The sequence below is a fragment of the Eretmochelys imbricata genome, chromosome 11 (genome assembly GCF_965152235.1).
Source record: "Eretmochelys imbricata isolate rEreImb1 chromosome 11, rEreImb1.hap1, whole genome shotgun sequence".
Taxonomy (NCBI): Eukaryota; Metazoa; Chordata; order Testudines; family Cheloniidae; genus Eretmochelys; species Eretmochelys imbricata.
This window is the reverse complement of record NC_135582.1, coordinates 12,321,916-12,341,069: the sequence shown is the minus strand read 5'-3', so window position 1 is coordinate 12,341,069 and position 19,154 is coordinate 12,321,916. Positions and strand designations below refer to the sequence as shown.

At 41.1% G+C, this 19,154-nt stretch overlaps 1 protein-coding gene across 1 annotated transcript in view; it reads right to left on the bottom strand.

Annotated features, from left to right (window-relative positions):
- Positions 1 to 19,154, bottom strand: part of LOC144272365 (kalirin) — a 562,727-nt gene that overhangs the window by 137,346 nt on the left and 406,227 nt on the right. The window contains exon 10 of the mRNA XM_077830366.1: positions 3,302 to 3,424. Coding sequence (XP_077686492.1) covers positions 3,302 to 3,424 — 123 coding nt within the window. The remainder of the gene's footprint in view (positions 1 to 3,301; positions 3,425 to 19,154) is intronic.

Here is a 19,154-nt window from a genome sequence, read left to right as displayed (position 1 = left end):
GCTGGGGGTTAGAACCCAGGCCACTCTAACTCACACTGGAATCCACCCACTTTGCAGTGAAGATGCAGGCTAAATCACTCAAGTGCTGATAATTCTCCAGTGCCCTTCGACAATTCTGCACCCCACCCACCCTGCAAAGGGCAGACAAGTTCTCCCATAACTGACAACTGACTGGGAAAGACTCCTAGAGCATCTCAGCACAAAGAACCATGGGATATGCCCCCAGACACACACGGCTGAGTGCAGAATCAGTGAGGACAGTGTAACTCCAGTAGGATTTAGAAGTGGGGATGCTCACACCTGGGGTAGACTAACCAGGGTGATCAGACCCAGGTGCCAATCACCCAGGTACACTGTGCAGTGTAGATATAGTCTACTCTGAAACATTGCTATCCCAGAAACACAAATATTATTAACATGCAGTTTAGCAGCATTCAAAAGCATGAACTAATTACCTACCACTGAAAACATCAAAGAAACTTGTAGAGAAACTCCAGTCTGATTCTTAAAGCCAAATGCCTACTATCAGTATGAGCCAGAGGCAAACACATCAGCACCAATAGAAAACAGATTTTGGAGAGTAAATGTTTATCCATAAGGCAGAATGAATGCCTGGAAATCACTAAACCGAAATACCACTGCATGTGTCTTCAGTCTCTTAGGCCACGGTATGCATATACTGCACTTTTTCACCCTGAGTTACTTGATTGCCAATTAACTCAATCTTTGCAAAGGGATAATGTGGACATTCCTCAATCCTTCATCCCAGGATACAAACATTTTTTGCTTTAACCTGGGGCTCAGCCAGGAACAAATCATATGGGATCATCCACACTAGCCTTTACAAAGCTGTTAAGCATCTTGAGTTAACTGGTAATTAATTCACTTGAGGGGGAAAAAAATCATTCTAATGAAGACAAACTCTAAAGGGTTAAGCCCCAAATCCAAAGGGAAGGGATGGGGGGGGGGGGGAATAAAAGAATAAATCATGAATACAGTGAAAAGAAGGAAGATTTATTCCCAAACCACAAAATCTACCTCATGAGACATTTCTTCAGAAGAATCCCAGGTGTGATAAATTTATAGTCTTTCCTCTTTACTCTTCCTATTACTCTTTCCAAAGCAGAGAGTATTGTGTTTTCAAGTCTTTGACCTTGGATAAAGCGTGGGATTCCTTTCACTTTCCCCCTCAACATACATCCCCATGCCCCATTTGCCAACACTGCATTCCAATGTCATAGTTCAGACAGACCTCATAAATTAGTAACAATATTCTCATGTAAATCTACCAGAAGAAGGGCCCAGATCCTATTCCCATTGAAGTTAATGGGAATTTTGCCAGGCCAACCATTTCTAAGTGGGAGGCAACACGGCTTAGAATCTAAAGCACAAGACTCAAAGTCATTAGAGTTCAGAGTCCGCCAGGCTGAGCAACCAATTACCACTGAGATGAGCTACCAATTGAGTAACATTTTGATCATGCCCCCAAAGACAACGTAATTGTAGGCTGTCAATGCAAAGGCTTCAGCTTGTGAGAAAAGGAGGTACCATTGTAGTCCTTCACTGTACAGTTCTGGTGTGACCACTTCTGGAATACTGCATTCATATCTGAGCATCTGTATTACCAGAAAGATATTGACAAACTGGAGAGAGTTCAGAGAAAGACAATAATAAAAGATTAGGGGGCTGAAAGGACTGACTAATAAAAAAGCCCAGTGGAGTTAAATATGTACAACATGACTAAGAGACAATTAAGAGGAGCCATGATAACAGCTACAAATATATGAAGTCTGTAAATGCCAAGGAAGGCGATAAATTAATTATGACAGTAAAAGGGGCATAAACAAGAGAAATGGAAAGAAATTACAAAAGGGAAATCATAAACTGAACGTCAAGAAGAACTTCCAGACAGTGACCTCCAGCAGGCTGAGAAACAGTCTCCATATGGATATGCGTAAGCCCTATTGCTTGGGACATCTAAAATTGAACCAGGAAAACACCTGAAAAAGATGGCCAAGGGTTGCACTTGATGATACTTTCTTCATACTTCTATGATAGATCAGGGACCATCTGAGGGGCAATAAGTCTTGTGCCCATCATGTAAGCAAAGTAAAATCTATCTATGATCTATGTAAAATCTAATTTACCGAGAGCACCTTTCCATCTAGAATGCCCTGAGACTGGAGCACCTGACTCAAAGACCATCAGCAACCAAGGCTGAGATAAACTTTACGTACAAAAGTCTGCATTACTCTGTTTATGAGGAACTTAGAGCAAAATGTGATTAGTGATAAAAAGTTTGCATTCTGGTATATATTTTAAGTGTTTTTAATAAAGGGAAGCCATACAGCGTCATCCCAATAGATCAGTGTAGTTTGTCTAAGAAAAGGCTAAGAATTGACTACAAGTACCTATATGGGGAAGAGATTTCTAATATACATCTCTTTAGCCTAGCAGAAAAAAGGCATACTACGATCCAATGGCTGGAAGGTGACGCGACATAAATTCAGACTAGGCATAGGGTAGAAATTTTTTAACAGTGATAGTAATTAATCATTAGAAGAACTTACCTAGAAATATGGTAAATTCTCCATCACACTAAGTCTTTGAAGTAAGACTTGATGTCTTTCCAAACTATATACCATATTTCAAACAGAAGTTATAGGCTTGATGCAGAAATTACAGGATGAGGTTCTATGGCCTGTGTTAAGCAGAAGGTCCGACTAGATGAGCATAATGGTCCCTTCTGACCTTAAAATCTATTTATCTACTCACAATAAGTGGATAATATTTCTCATCATTGCAACCACATCAGCTTCTCCTCTGTTCCTTCATTGGCTGCCTCTCCAATTCTACTTCACATTCAAGTGCCCCATCATTAACTCCAAGGCCTGCATTACTCTTTCCCCATCGATAGTTCTCATCTCTTGCTTCTCTTCTGTTTCCCATGATCTGCTCTCCTTATTTCACCCTTCTTTTCTCACTCAAAATTGCACCATTTTCATGTTCCCTTTATGCTGCCTCCCATTTCATGTGTGTCAGGAATCCTCTCCCATCAAAACCACTGCTGTGAAGAAATCTTCCAGTTTTGCTCTCAAGCCAACCTTTCATTTTGAACTGTTCATCTGTGGGTGATAGATCTTAAACTTTGCAGGGTAGGATCCTTGTCCATTTCATGTGTTTGAGAACAGTTACAGAGCTCTATAAATAACAACACTTGTTCTTAGGAGTCTATGAAAGGAAAACAAAATCAGCATGAAGGCGCAAATTGTGCATATAACCCAGATTTTCAGCCTCTTACCTGTGCTACTTCTTCAAAATCATCATGTCTTTTCTGAAGGGCTCGTGCTCTGTGAAGAGACTTTCCCACTCCAGTGTGTTTACTAAGAAAGGCTTCCCCATGGTTTTCGATCCAGTCCAATACCTGGACACAAAAGAAGAACATCCAATTATCTATTATGTCTCTTTATCACACAGAATTTCTCAGTAAGTGGCTAAAATAGATGAAAAAATTATTTGTGTGTGTTTGCTGTAGAAAACACACTGGCATATGGCAGAGCCTAATCCAATCAGACAGAAGATAAAGTGTTTTTAGATGTTAGTGATAAATTACCATTATTGGAATGCCATTACCTGTTTATATGGCTTACAAATAACATGATCACTTGAGAGAGCATGAGTGTTTGCTTTTGAATAATTTAATTTGAGACTGTCTGAACTGCAGTGGTGGGAAGAAACGGGAAGTCTTTTACATCTGATATCTTCCACTTGTTATACATGTGATGTTTCACTCCATATTCTTTATGAAAATATGCTTATGATATGAATACGACATAACTGAGATATATTAATGCAAGATGGGTCTTGTAAGATATTATTGGAAAGCTTATGATTTCCTGAATACGATTATTCAATTTGTATGCCTGTATCATTTCTGTATCCAAAGTTAGGAATATTGACTGTGTATCTGTATTTCAACTATGCTACTTTGTGTGATGCCCACTGCTAACACTTCAGGTACAACAATGGAAAAGCCATACAGGGCTAATGACCCATCTGCGAGGACAATGGACTGTGGAAAGGTTTGGCCTTCCTTGGGATGCTCCATACTGCCACTGACTCATGGATGCTGTGAAACTACAGTCAGGTGGTCTTGTCACCTCATACTAAACATTACCCAGAACTTCTTGTAATTTTCCACTGGAAGGGAAAGGGGGTCAAATTTGGGGAACAAAGGATTCCCGCCTTATGTAAATCCTATGTAAGAGTGGGGAGGAAGGCAAATGGGACTCCTCCTCTTCATGTCCTGTCTGCTCAAGAAGAAAGACTGCTAAAGCCACCTGAAGTGAAGGCAGGGGCGGAGTCCAGACTAAGACAGGGGTACAATCTGAAAAGAAATATAACTGGAACTCTGAACCACAGAAACTTTGCAACCTGCCTAAAATAATATTTAGAGTAAGAAGTTACATTTCTGTAATTTTTCTTAAGTATATTGAGCTTAGCTTTCGTATTTTGCTTTATTTGGTCAGTAATCTGCTTTGTTCTGTCTGTTATCTCTTATATTCACTTAAAATTCACCTTTTGTAGTTAATAAACTTATTTCTTGTTTATAATATAACCCAGTTTAAGTAATTTCTAACCGGGGGCAGGGGGGGAAGAAGTTGTGCATATCTCCCTCCACATTGAGGGAGGGGGTGAATTTCATAAAACCTTTGGGTTTGTACCCCTTAAAGGGAGTGGGCACCAGAGTGTTGGGGCAAGCCCCTAAGGCTGAATGTTACCAGAGCTGATCTCTGTCTCTCTGTGCAGCTGGGTGTGGCCCTGCCTGTGTGCTTGGCTGGAAGAGACTTGTGAGCCTAACCCAGGAAGGCCAGATAAACGGGACCCAGGTTGGCAGAACAGGCTGACTCAGTGGCATCCCAGCACATTAGGTGACACCCCAAAGGGCCCAAACCTGCCACAATACACTCCCAGCATAAACTGAAACCTAGTGCTAGTTGTGCAATGATTGACTTCACATAGACAGCAGACTTCAGCGTGCAAAATCTAAACCAAGTCCAAACACATGAGGGAAGGATACATTTAAATTGCTCAGGAGGAGGGGAGAGAGGGTTATCAGGGCATCTAAAAAGGAAAGGTTAAGGTCCTTAGCTAAAAGCTGTAAAACACTGATGGGTATCAACTTTTCAAGTAACTTCAGATTTCAAGCTACCCACTGTAACTGAACCCTGCTGAAAGCAAAGTCACAAGTCTGATAATCTGAAGGTTTGGGGGATTTTCTTTCCAAAACAGTTCAGCTGTATCACTGTTGTCAGTCTGGACCTGCCTCTCACAATAATGCTAGTTTGGTTTCTCAACCTGCTGTCCATTAAGCCACCATCATTTGTACTAAAGCCAAGATTTTGGATGCCTCATGTAGACGTCCCATGCGTAGGGTCAGTTCATGCTAATCTGGGACCCCGCGGACCTGGCTCATGCTGATTGTAGCACATGTCTGCAAAGTCTAAGGCAGGGATCTCCAAACTTTTTGAATCGCGCACCGGCACGCCACCGAAGAATCAGCACTGCTGCCGCTGTGCCGGCAGCACTCCTCCTGCCATGCACCCCCAGGGATGGTCTTGCGCACGCACCCCGCTCTGGAGACCACTGGTCTAAGATATATTGTGTGATCCTCTCTCTCCAGCTGCCCTCAAGCTCCTAGGTCATGCAAGCAGTCGGGAGATAGGGGTTGTTCAGATCCACTAGGGGTAAGAAATGGAGAAAGTAAATAAGGAATGTGTCCCGCACTGGTGATTCTGTGTCACAGTGTGTGCAGGGATTCAGGATCTCATCCGTCAAGTAAGGTGACCTGTACTATTTCCAGGTGGGGTTTTCCTTCAGCTCCCATTGAAGTCAATGGAGAACTGAATAGTAGCTGGAGGTTTCCTGCTAACCAAGAAAGGTTGGCGCCTGTATTATGATAAAGGGTAAGACCACCCTGATTTCCCTAGAGATAAAATTATCATCACCATAGAGCTCTGCCAGCACAAAGTGGCTCCTACTTTCATACTTCACATGATGTGTCACTGGAGCATAAGCAGAGAACATCACATTAGCAGGGCCCCAGACATGTAGGCGTGGGGGTAGGGAGGGAAATTGCAACGGCAAGTTTATCAGCATTGTCTAGATAGACCACTGTGGCTTTTTAATACCACTCCATGCATGAGCAGGGATTCCTAGAGCCCAAGACAGAAAATACTGGCTGAGTGTAGAAGCCATTTGGCAAGTGTGGCTCTGGTGAAAGCAGCTGTTGCTGATTAAACTGAGATAACTGAAAAAATGAAAAAATGGAAGAAGGTGTGACTTTTATTCAGGCAAATGGAGTCATTTCATGATGTAGCTGTATAGGATCTAAAACACCTGGACTTTCAGATTTTCCTTCCATTATATATTCTAAATGCCTCTTTATAATGAGATCCTCTACAGCTGCAGTTTTTTATATATTGTCATTTTTCCTTTCTTCTTCCACTGATGGCAAGAACACTGTAATAATAATATTTAGAAATTTACATAGTAGTTTTCATCTACAGAGTTCAAAGCACTTCAAAAAAGTGGGTATTGAAGCACCCTACCTCCTGCTGAGACAATGTATAGTTGTCACAAATGTCATTTTGTGGATTAACTAGTAGCACATGGGATTTTGGAAACAAAATTCCTATCCATGCTTTTTCTTTTATGATCTACTCTGTTCCCATTTGCCTACATTATAGAACCTAACACATTCCTTTAATGATATGACAGCAACATAACACCTGGCCTGCTAAGAGCTTTTCTATGATATGTCTTGTTTGCGTATAACTTGTAATAATAGTAATTATTGGAGGGTTGCCTGCTAGCATGGCTGTCATTATGACTCTATTAATACTTCCATTAACATCCCCTTCCCTTTTGTCAGGGGTTTGCAACTTGTTATTAAAATTGGATTAAGGCTAAATCATGACTTAGAAGATCTCAACCCACGAGGTCACAGTCTCTTTTTTTTAATAGAAAATTGTAAACTGTAAAAATGTTATTTCCAATAAACTCACAAATGGCTTCAATTTTTTGGGCAACTTTTTCATATTTACGGCATTATATATTATATATAAATAGCATTTTTCATCCTGAAGCATTTTACACACTGTATTCAGAGGGGTTGCTTTAATCACTATTGAAATGTTTCTATTTCTGGTATGGGACACCTCCTTTTTTAAGACAACTCACATCAATAGTGTACAACAATTTAAGATAGGAAATGAAAAATACCACACCCACTTGGAACTGTAGGGGGAGTACGAGTAGGCAACATACTTTTACCTAATAGGGCCTGGCTACTGATACAAATCATGGTATTGCTACAAAAAGGGACATAGGATATTTAATCCATAACTAGTAACGGCAGTAGTTTTGCATCTCATCCACACAACACAGAGCTCCCTAATGCCATGCTGTGGCACTGGTTCAATAATAACTTACAGGGGAGGGTGCCATTTGCTGAATCACCACACCACTTCCTGCAACATTGGGAGGTTTCCTTTGAGGTCCCCTCTCTAAGTGCTGACCTGGCCCAACACTACTTAGCTCATGAGATCAGATAAAATCACACCTCGGGATAATAAGGTTGTATGTCCGCTTCATAAATCAAAACAAGGTGAACAGTTCAGCTAAAACCTATTAATCATTCACTAATGATATGCGCCTCAGTGCCTATTTGTCTGCTCCCCTCACAACTGTCTCCATACTTTTTTCTATGCTGCCTCTGTGCCTGGAATGCCCTTCCTAAACAGATTCACTAGGCACCTTCCCTTCATGAAGCATCTGATACAATTTCTTCCTTAAGACCTATTTCTACCATAATGGCCACAAGAAATGAGTCAAATAAGATTTCTATTTAAAACATAATGACTTGCTCAGTCACACTTTTGTGGCCCTGTTCTACATCAACCAAAGTCTATCTATTTAAGGTACTTATCTGGCCCCCTTACCATCGTACCTAAATGCCTCGCAATCTTTAATATATGTATCCTCACAACAACCCTGTGAAGTAGGGAAGTGCAATTATCCCCCATTTTACAGATGGAGAACTGAAGTACAGAAAGCCTAAGGCCAGATCCTCAAAGGTATTTAGGCACCTAACTCCCACGGAAATCAGTTAGGCCTACACAATGGCATAAGAGAGGAGTCAGAAGGAGGGCATGTCTCACTCCCGTATATGGGTGTGGAGCCTGAGTCACAATCTAATTATATATAAAGGGCAAAGTATTATTTATAAATACTAATATTAAGGGAGGACTGGATGATTTCAATGGGAGTTGGACACCTAAATACTTTTGAGGGTCTGGGTCTCAGCGACTTGCCCAAAGTCACAAAAGAAACCTGTGGCAGAGAAGGAAATTGAGCCTAGGTCTCCTGAGTTCTAGGCTAACATCCTAAGTACTGGGCCATCCTTTACTATTATTATTAATAAATAATACTTCACCCTTATATATAATGCCTTCCATCTGATAAGCTCACAGCTGCTTACAAGCATGACAAGATTAAACCTACACCAAGTCTGTGAGGTACAGGAAATATTATGCTCATTGTACAAAGGGGCAAACTGAGGCATGGGACAGTTGAGTAGTGGCCTTAGTTTATACATCAGAGGCCTAATTTCCAGCAGTGCTGAGCACTCACACTCCAACTGAAAACAGTAGGAGATGCAGATGCTCAGACTTCTGAGTATAAGGCCCCGAGTCTGCAGCAGATCCAGTCCTGTGACTTAGCCACAAGAACAACCTTGAAAGGTCAGCACTCAAATAAAAACATCAGCATTTGTAAACATTTATCTGTCTGTGGTCTTGGAGAGACCACAGTTTTTCTTATGCCGAGAAAAGGAAACGACTCCAGAATCACCAATAGATAAGTACTGGTCAATGCTGATTTTTTAAATTGAGATCACAGTACTTATGACTGATTCTGTTGCTGAAAATACTTGTCAGGTTTATAGCTAAACAGCAAAATTACAATGATTTAGTTCAAATAATTTAATTATTCCTTCGAAATACACACGACTTTTTGTATATTTTGAGAGTGCTGTCAAAAAGTGCAGAGTTGAACATTTAGTCCAGTTTATGTTTTTGATTTTATAATTGTCCTCCATATTCCAAATATATTTTTAAATCACTAAGAAAAATATTACATGCCATGAATCATAATAATGATGACAACATCCTGTAACTGGTCACCTCATCTGAGACTGTCAGGGCCATAATTTGAAACATGAAATAATTATTTAATCCCAAAATGTTTCTTTAATGATCTCTTTCCAGTGAGGATTACTATGATATTTGATCTAGATATCAAGCTCTTCAGGCCAGGAACTCTCGCTGACTAGGTGTTTGTGCAGCACCTGACACAATGGTGCCTGATCCAGATGTGGATACTACTGCAATAATAATACTAAAGAACCACAATGCTGATGCACATTTTATGAAGCCACAGAGGTTTCCAATACAGATTGCTGGGTTATCCTGGAGGCTCAACTCAGACTTCAGAATGCCCGTTAGAAAATACTTGTTGCATTAGTGAAAGTCTAGTTGGATTCTCACTTTAGGCACAGGCCTGAGTAGCGGGCAGAGTGTAAGGGGCACTGCCTAGGAAGCACTGTGATTCTTACACACACCTGGGAGTCAGAATGCTGCCTCCCCTGCTTCCTCCTTGCTCGTGGTGTAGTACATTAGGGTACTGATTTCCCAGTAATCTATCCCAGCAGCAATTTACAACAGCCCACCACTCATGTTGGCACAGCTTCTCTGGTTAGCAAGGAAAGTGGTAGAGCCAAGGTTCCTTTGTTCCCTCGCTCCTTCCCTAAGCACCTGCACAATGGAAGGGAATAAGAGGGTATCCCTGCTTATCCCTACATGCCCAGACTCAGGGCCCAGGTGGCCTACAAAAGAGCATAAGCGAGGCATGAAAGGTGTCTGGTGTCCTTTCATGGGTGCAGCCTCTGAGTCACAATCTAATCTGTATACATTTAATATTCATATTAAACAGGGCTCAGACGCACTGTTTGTTAGGAATCAGTGTTAGGATGTTAACAGCAGGAGAGCATAAACCATACAAAAGCATCACTTCTGAGGACAGCTGTACCCTTTGGCAGAAATGTGGCAGGGGGAGGAAGGAAGACACACACACACACACACACAAATAATAGAAGACACCACTCTCAAAAGATGATTTTTAACATTTCCCTTATTTTAAAGGAGAAAAAAAGGAGTATAATTTTCATTTGTTTTCTACACAAATCACATTCTTTTTTTCTCTCCTGGCAAGCATTGATTATGCACTGAACAGAACAGAACGCCTTGGATCAGCCAGCAAACCCACGTCACCAATGAAATGAAACAAAACTACACTCAATGAATGGATGAAAACATTCTCCTCTCACAGACTGCAGTATAAATATAGTGATATCAGTGGACTGCTCCTTATTTACACCAAGACACATAATGTTAGCCAATACATTTATGTTAGTCATAGTATACACCACATGAACAGGTATTGTGTGTATGGCAACAATATAATATAAATTATATACATGGCATTGGGAAGTTATATTAACTGAATGTATTAAGCTCTTCTCAGAATTCTGTTCACCCATGTCAAGTATCCCATAATACTCTGCAAAGCTGAAATCAGCTTTGGCCTTAGAAAATAGGAAGTCTGTCAAAAGCTAAGATACAGGAATGGGGAGTCCTTGCACAGGATAGGATGTACCTCTGTGTTCAGCTGGTTTGGAGTGTAGCATCCAAAACAGAGATAAGAAAAGTACAGAACAAAACAACAATTTAAGGAACAGTTACGAATTGGTGGGCTGGATTTTAGTGACATGTAAGGAGTTTTGTAACTTGTAAAATCATACTATAAATACTACTAGCTGAAATGCATATCTTTGAGGCACACCTTCTGTGTAAGGTGAATATACGGTGACAATTCATTTCCTGGAATGAGGGTGTGTATATCTCCTTTTTGTAGTGTATTGCTTTGTCTTTAGACAATAAATATGGCTAAGTTCAGTCATTTGGTCTCTTGAGAATTTTTCAGAACAAACCAGAAATGTAATCAAACAAAGGGATATTGACTATCCTTTTTAGTCAATAATAAAATGGAAGGAGAAATAGATCTATCATATTTATCCTTGATATTAGGGCCAAACTGAGTCCTGTGGTAAGCGAGCAGAGCTCTGACTCAGGCTCCGCATCTCAGACACAAATATGTGAAGCTAGAAGGAAAAAGACTTGAGAAGGGCATAGGAGCCACTGACACACAATCAGATTCAGAGAGCTCCACTGTCACCCTAGATAAAGCAGAAGAGATGGGTAATCTGTTGATTTTTAAAAGCAGGAATTAGATGCACAGTGTTTTGTCAATAATGATGGGGTAACCTAGCTTCGCATTTGACAATGACCTACATTTAACAATGTTTAGTTTCTCCTAAATGGAATGACCCACTGAGGAAGCGACTTCACTGTGGCAATCATCTGGTTTGGGGCTTAATCATTAATCTTTGCCAACTACAAGAGACACTGCTATAGTGATTCTAGAACCAGGCTACCTTCAAATTGAAAATAAATGACACAATTTTACATTAAAAAAAATAAAGATCCAGATCTTAGATCTCAGGTACAAAGGTGAAAATCTGGAGTAATTCAATTGTGGTTGAATTAATACAGTAGCAACTCCACTGGGGGTGGAATAATCCCAGAACAACTTCAGTGGCGTGCAGAGGATTCAAACATGTCGTGAGTGAGGTCCCGATTCAACCAGGTATTTAAGCACGTGCCTAACTTTAAGCACATCACTACCCTCATTGGCTTCAATGGGACAACTCACATATTTAAGTTAGGCATGTGATTAAATACCTTACTGATTTAGGTTCAGAAAGCATAATTTGGTCCATAATGTAGACTTTAGTGCTTGCTCTACAAATATTTTAAGCCAACTACAGCTCCAGTGTAACTCCACAAGTTTTAGGGATGAATCTGGGCCTTTGATTTTCTATTTTTGTAAGATCTTCACCATCCCCAGTCACAAAGATCAAACTTTATTTTCTAAACAAAATCCCTTTCTGTAAACTGTTTTTCCTAATATTTGGGTAATTCCAAGACCTTGCGTATTTAAAATACTTAAAAAATTCTTCCTTTGATACCTGCACTTTTTGTAACTTTGACGCATAATATACTAGCTCAGTGGTTCTTGTTCCAGAATATATTTTCCTCGGTATTTTGCATTCAATGTTTATTATAAATGTTTTATTTTGCTTAACAGTGGCAAAACTTGATCTGTTCTGTCAAAGCCTTTCAAAATTTACACAACCCGAGATAACAATACTGACTGGTTGGGTTGAACTTTACAGATGCAACAAACAGCTTGTGAAATCTTTTGCCAGAAGATAAATACTTCATCATCTTAAAGTACAAGGGATTGGGAACTACAAAAAGTGTGTGTTTGTGTGTATGTAACACAAGGCTCAAAGTTTGTGTGGTTTTTTTGGAGGGGGGCCACTCCTAGAAGCCACTGTCCTCTGGGGGAGGTAGAAAGAGAAAGGGAGGGTCTCTAGGTGGCAGCCTGGCCCTGTATAAGTTGGGACAGGCAGCTAGATCTATAGCCAAACATCAGGCCCTGAGGGGGATATGATGTTACTGATGGTACCAATGAAGACAGAACAATTAAGAAACAGAACAGAAAAAAAAATCAAGGAGGTTTAATAAATCCTAATCCTGTTTAATGACCAATAATGCAATCCAAGTCCAATTTAATTAAAATAAAGTTCCTTTTGTTGTATGAAAGACCTTTGCTGGAAATAGATTTCTTTTCTCATCTATCCCTGGTTTTGCCACAGCAGGGTAATGTCAAGTAAAGGTCTAGTTGAGAAAATACATCTAAACACAAAGGAATTTATCCTCTGGCTTTTCCTGCCTTTATTAATGACTTAGAATAGAACCAAAAACAAAACTAAGCTAATCTCACTGATTGTCTTTATCAAAGGGTAATAACTAAGAGCATTTTTATTTTGTTTCCAACCTTTTGTTTTATTTTAAAAGAGGCAGTGAACCAGTTTCTGATCTAATTTACAATGGTTTAAAACAGGAGTATTTTCATTTACTTGTTGAAGATTTACACCAGGATAAATGAGTTCAGAATTTGGTCCACTGAATACAGATCCTGAACCATCTCCCATTAAAATCAATAGCAAAACTCATATGGGGCAGGACTGAGCCCCCAGTGTTCATCAGAGGTACCCCAATGGCAGCTTTGGAGACTGAAGTCCTCTATCCAACAGAACAGGGGTAGCACAGGCTGAAGCAGTGCAAGCTTCCCCTCTACCACACCCAGTTGCAGTTGCCAATTTGTGAGCAAATTTAGTTCTCATGAAAGTGAGTTACAAATAGCACAAGCTAATGTAGACAAGTGGACCGTTAATGAACAGACAATTGGTTTCAGTAGGGATTTATCTCTGTTATAAAAATAAAGGAAAGGGTAACCACCTTTCTGTATACAGTGCTATAAAATCCCTCCTGGCCACAGGCAGAAACCTTTCACTTGAAAAGGATTAAGAAGCTAAGATAACCTCGCTGGCACCTGACCAAAATGACCAATGAGGGGACAAGATACTTTCAAAGCTAGAGTGTGGGGGGGGGGGGGCGGGGGCGGGGGCGGGAAGGGTCTGTCTGTGTGATGCTTTTGCTGGGAACAGATCAGGAATGCAGCCTTACAACTGTTAGTTAGTAAGTAATCTAGCTAGAAATGCGTTAGATTTCCTTTTGTTTAATGGCTGGTAAAATAGCTGTGCTGAATGGAATGTATATTCCTGTTTTTGTGTCTTAAGGTTTTGCCTAGAGGGATTCTCTATGTTTTGAATCTGATTACCCTGTAAGGTATTTACCATCCTGATTTTACAGAGGTGATTCTCTTACTTTTTCTTTAATTAAAATTCTTCTTTTAAGAACCCGATTGATTTTTCATTGTTCTTAAGATCCAGGGATTTGGGTCTGTGTTCACCTGTGCAAGTTGGTGAGGATTTTTATCAAGCCTTCCCCAGGAAAGGGGGTGTAGGGCTTGGGGGAATATTTTGGGGGAAGACATCTCCAAGTGGGCTCTTTCCCTGTTCTTTGTTTAACACACTTGGTGGTGGCAGCATAGGGTTCAAGGACAAGGCAAAGTTTGTACCTTGGGGAAGCTTTTAGCCTAAGCCGGTAAGAACAAGCTTAGGAGGTCTTTCATGCAGGTCCCCACATCTGTACCCTAGAGTTCAGAGTGGGGAAGGAACCTTGACAATCTCATTTTCTCTAGTGACCAGAAATCAATGGAATTTAGATGCCTAAATACCTTTGAGAATCTGGCACTGATTCAAAGGTAAAAGGTTAATGTTCTAAACAGTGATGTTCCCTACTCCTGCCCTATTTATTTGTGGGCACTTCCATGGCACTCACAATCAAAGTACTGGAATACCTCACAAAAATTAACTGATTTGTTCCTTAATATCCTATACAGAATTTTAATTAGCCACCTACATTTAAATTAGCCATCTCTGCAATATGACTGTTCTTTGTTCAGCACTCTGTGCACCCATTTGTGACATTAGCAGTCTGGACCTTCGGAAGGGGCTGATATAATTCAAGGAAATAATTATATTAAAATGCTGGTAAAACATCAATTTCTCCTTTTAAAAAAGAGCCATAACCTGCTTTAAAACAAACACTGAAACCCAGAAAAAATAAACACCCGATCTCTGTATTAAAAAGCACAAAATACAGCTGCTCAGAGTCAGTGACAAACAATTACCTAGCAATCCACATGACTTCTGCCTATTTAATTAGAAAATAATAGGCTTGCCAATACTGGATCCAGTATTGCTAAAGATCAGTTCTTAGTTCCATCTCAAAGAAAAAGTCAGCCAATCATCCTTTTCTATATTTAAATATACGGGGCCAAATCATTGAAGTCAGGGGAAGTACTTCATTTACACCAGCTGGAGATCTGCCCTGATGTACTTCGGTATAACAAAACTGGCTGGCTGACAATTTTTGGAGGTGGAACTAAGTCAGTGGAGCTATACTAATTAAACACCAGCTGAGGATTAGACCCATAATTATGATCTTTGATATTTCTCCAGCCTTCTCTAAACCTTATTGGTGGACGCATTCTTTCTACTTATTCATTCAAAATGAATTATATTACCATTATCTCCCCTAAAACATAAAACTGTGGGGTGCCCTCAGTTGTCATCCCTAGGACACAGAGATGAGTTCTTGTGATGTAATACTAACAAATGTTCCACAGGGACTATTAGCTTCATTAACTATTAACTTCATTGAAACGTACGTAAGCGAGGAAAGGAAAGCAAATACCCGACAAAATGAAGTTGCTAGTAAGATTGAAGACAGGAAAGCAGAGCCTGTGAGGCATCATCCCTTTCCTCTTGAGATGGTGCCTCTCCACATGAATGGAAGACGCTGTCTTGAGGAGAGAAGTGGCTGGCTGGAGTAGGAGAAACCCAGAGGTGGCTGCTTTACATCATATTACCCGCTCAGAAACTGACACATTAAAAAAAAAAATCCACCTGCAATTAACACCACTCTATAGCTTCTCACAGAGTGGGATGCTGCACAATCAGCGGAAGCAATGCTTCTGAGCTTCTGTCATATTCCCAAGGGGAAAAGTAAAGGAGCAGCACGGAGGGAGGGCCATGACCACTACTAACCCAATTCCCTGAAATGGATGCTGTCAGAAACTGTGATGGGGATGGTCAGGCTTACTGCTTGGATCCATAGCAGTCAGGCCTATCACTCAAAGCCAGGGGGTCACAGCTGGAAGCAGGAGTCCAAAGCAGGGTTGGAACAAGGCTGGAGTAAGAGCAAGACTAGAATGGAACTAGAAACAGGTATTGAACAATAGTATGGCTGTAACAGGCCTAGGGAGAAGGCTGGAGCAGGCTAAGGCTTGTGGAATCTGTTGCTACTATCAGACACAGGAGCGTTCCAAGCCATGAAGTGATTTTGAGCAGACTGAGCTGCTGTTTCTTCTGTGAGGCTTAGATACTTGCTTTGAGAGTCATCAGACCAACTCCTGGCCTGTGGATTGGCTGGAACCTAGCACAGAAATGACTCATCAATGCAGGTGGCTAAATCAGGCTCTAGTTCAAGGATGAATCATCATCACCTTACATGAACCCCATCCCGATGATGCTTTCCCAGCATCCTGGCACCCAGCTTTTCAGGATTCAATTAATTGAATTCTCAAAGGGGGCCGGGTGCATATATGTTACCAGCTGGTTCCCATGAACGGTTGGCTGAGTCAGACTCTTCCCCATTCACAAAGTACATTAGTTGTCCTCAGAGAATGCAGAGTCCAGGATCTGTCTCACCATGTATTCTTCCTGCCCCTGAACCACGATGGGGGTGGATGTGCTTGTGTTGTCCAGGAAAGACATTATTCACATATTTATTTAACAAGGAAACATGGAATATTGGATGTATCTTCATGGTACAGGGTAGCTAGAGTTTGAAGATCACTGGCTTAATCTGTTGAATGATCCAAAATGGGCCACGGTAATGGTGGTCTAGTTTCCGGGAGGGTCGAGAGATATCCAAGCGTTGAGCTGAGAGCCATACCCTGTCTCTGACTACCATGGGAGGATGGTCCTATTGATAAAGGTCAGCATATTGTTTGTAGCCCTACCTGGCTGAGTTTAAGTGTGATTTTAATTCCTTTTGAATGTGGTGGAGGTGTTGAACAAAATCAGAGGCCACAGAGACACAGAAGGTTGGTTGTACAGATCAGTGAAATTGGGGGGGAAGCCATAACTGGAATAGAAAAGACTTTGGTGAGTTGATCTGCGATGTGAGTTATTGTAAGCAAATTTGATGAAAGGTAAAAGTTGGAACACCAGTCATCTTAATGGTAGTTGATGAAGCAATGGAGATATTGTTCTAGAATCTGGTTTACCCATTCTGAATGTCCATCCATCTGAAAGTGGTAAGCAGAGGAAATGAGTAGGGTGACTTCCAGGAATTTTAACATTTTTTTCCAAAAGGGGGAGACAAATTGTGGCCCATGATCAGATGTAATGTCAGTTGGTAACCCATGGAGCTTGCAAATGTAGTCAAAAAATTAATGAGCCATCACTTCTGGCAAGGCGAAAAATGCACCATTTTGGAGAGGAGGTTGACAGTGACCAGTATAGCTGTGCAACCCTAAAAAGTGGGGCTATCAGTGATGAAGTCCATTGAGACAGATGCCTAAGGTTGGGGTAGGTTGAAAGCAGGATCAGGGCACCTCAAGGTTTTCCATGACGGGGAGGAGGTCTTCATCTGGCCACATGCCTCACAGGAAGCAATGTAAGATTTGATGGATGAGAACAGTTTTTGGCCACCAAAAATTGCGAGAGATTAGCTTCACAATACCCGCACTGGCCTGCAGTGGGGAATCATGGAATAGCTGGAGTATGGCTAAATGGGGTGGACCACTGGAGACATAAATGTGATCCTTAAACCTGAGTCCCTAGTTTTTAACTGAGAAGTTTGGGTCAGAATTGGCTGACATCCATGTCATTGCAAGTGGATCACTGGGCAGTGAGGAATTTAGAAGGCCAAAAGATAAGTGTTGGCCAGCACATTTACAAAATGGCAGGGCTTCAGTATAGGGGTAGGTTCAGGAGGGTTATCCCCCTTATCTAGGTGCTCTCTCTTGCAGGATAGCACATCAGGTTTGCCATTTCGGGTTCCAGGACAGTAGGTCAGGGTGAAGTTTAATCTAGAAAAGAAGAGGGATCAATGTATCTGATGTTGACTGGAGGCTGTGGTGGTTTCTGATGATCTGTGAACATCTGGACTGGAAAACATGTGCCTTCTAGACGGTGCTGCCATTTCTGTAATACAGCCTTGATGACCAGTAACACCTTATCTTAGATTTTGTAATTTTGTTCCTCAGGTGTCAGTTTCCTAGAATAGAAAGCCCATGGGTGGAGGTCATTTGAGGGCTCATGTTACTAAGATAACACTGGCCCAATCACATAATCAGAGGCATCTGTTTCGACAACAAAGGGTTTCACTGGATGAGGGCAAAAGTAAACACTTTCCTCAGACGATCAAAAGCCAGTTAGGCTCCCAGTGTCCAGGCAAAAGTGGAGTTCTTCCATAGCAGCTGGGTAATAAGGAACATCACTTGTGAGAACCCTTATATGAATTGTCTATAGAAGCTGGCAACGCCTAGGAAGGTCTGGATATCCCGGATGCTCTTAGGTGCTGCCCAAGTCAAAAACATCACAGAGATTTTTTTGGGATCCATACTTATTCCACAGGGAGAGATGGTATAACCCAAGAATGCCACAGAGAAGCAATCAAATTCCCATTTCTCAGGCTTCCCATACAGACCGTTTGCTCAAATACATTCAGGTACTAACTGGACATGCTGATCATGTAAAGTTTGGTTCTCTGAAAAAATAAGAATGTTATCTAGGTAGATTTTGATAAACTGGTCCAGAACATCCCTGAAGATATCATTAACCAAGTGCTGGAAATGTGGCGGGGGCATTGCAGAAACCAAAAGGCATGACAAAGTATCAAAATATCCATACCGAGTGTGAAAAGTTAGTTTTCCATTCATTGCCTTCTCAGATGCGAACCAGGTTACTGGTATGTCAAGTTTAGTGACAATTTGAGCTGAGCCGGCCCTCTCCAGTAGTTCATGGATCAATAGAAAATGATATTTATTCTTGATTGGGATATTATAGACTCAGAGACTTTAAGGCCAGACGATCATCTAGTCTGACCTCCTGCATAATGCAGGCCACAGAACCTCAACCCACCCACTCCTGTAACAGACCCATAATCTCTGGCAGAGTTACTTATCTTCAAATCATGATTTAAAGACTTCAAGTTACAAGAGGCTCCACCACCATTTACTCTAGTTTAATGTGTGCAAGTGATCCGTGCCCCATGCTGCAGAGGAAGACAAAACCCTCCCAAGGTTTCTGCTCATCTGACCAACGGCAAAATTCCTTCCTGACCCCAAATATTGTGATCAGTTGGACTCTCAGTATGTCGGCAAGACTCATCAACCAGACACCTAGGAAAGAATTCTCTGTAGGAACT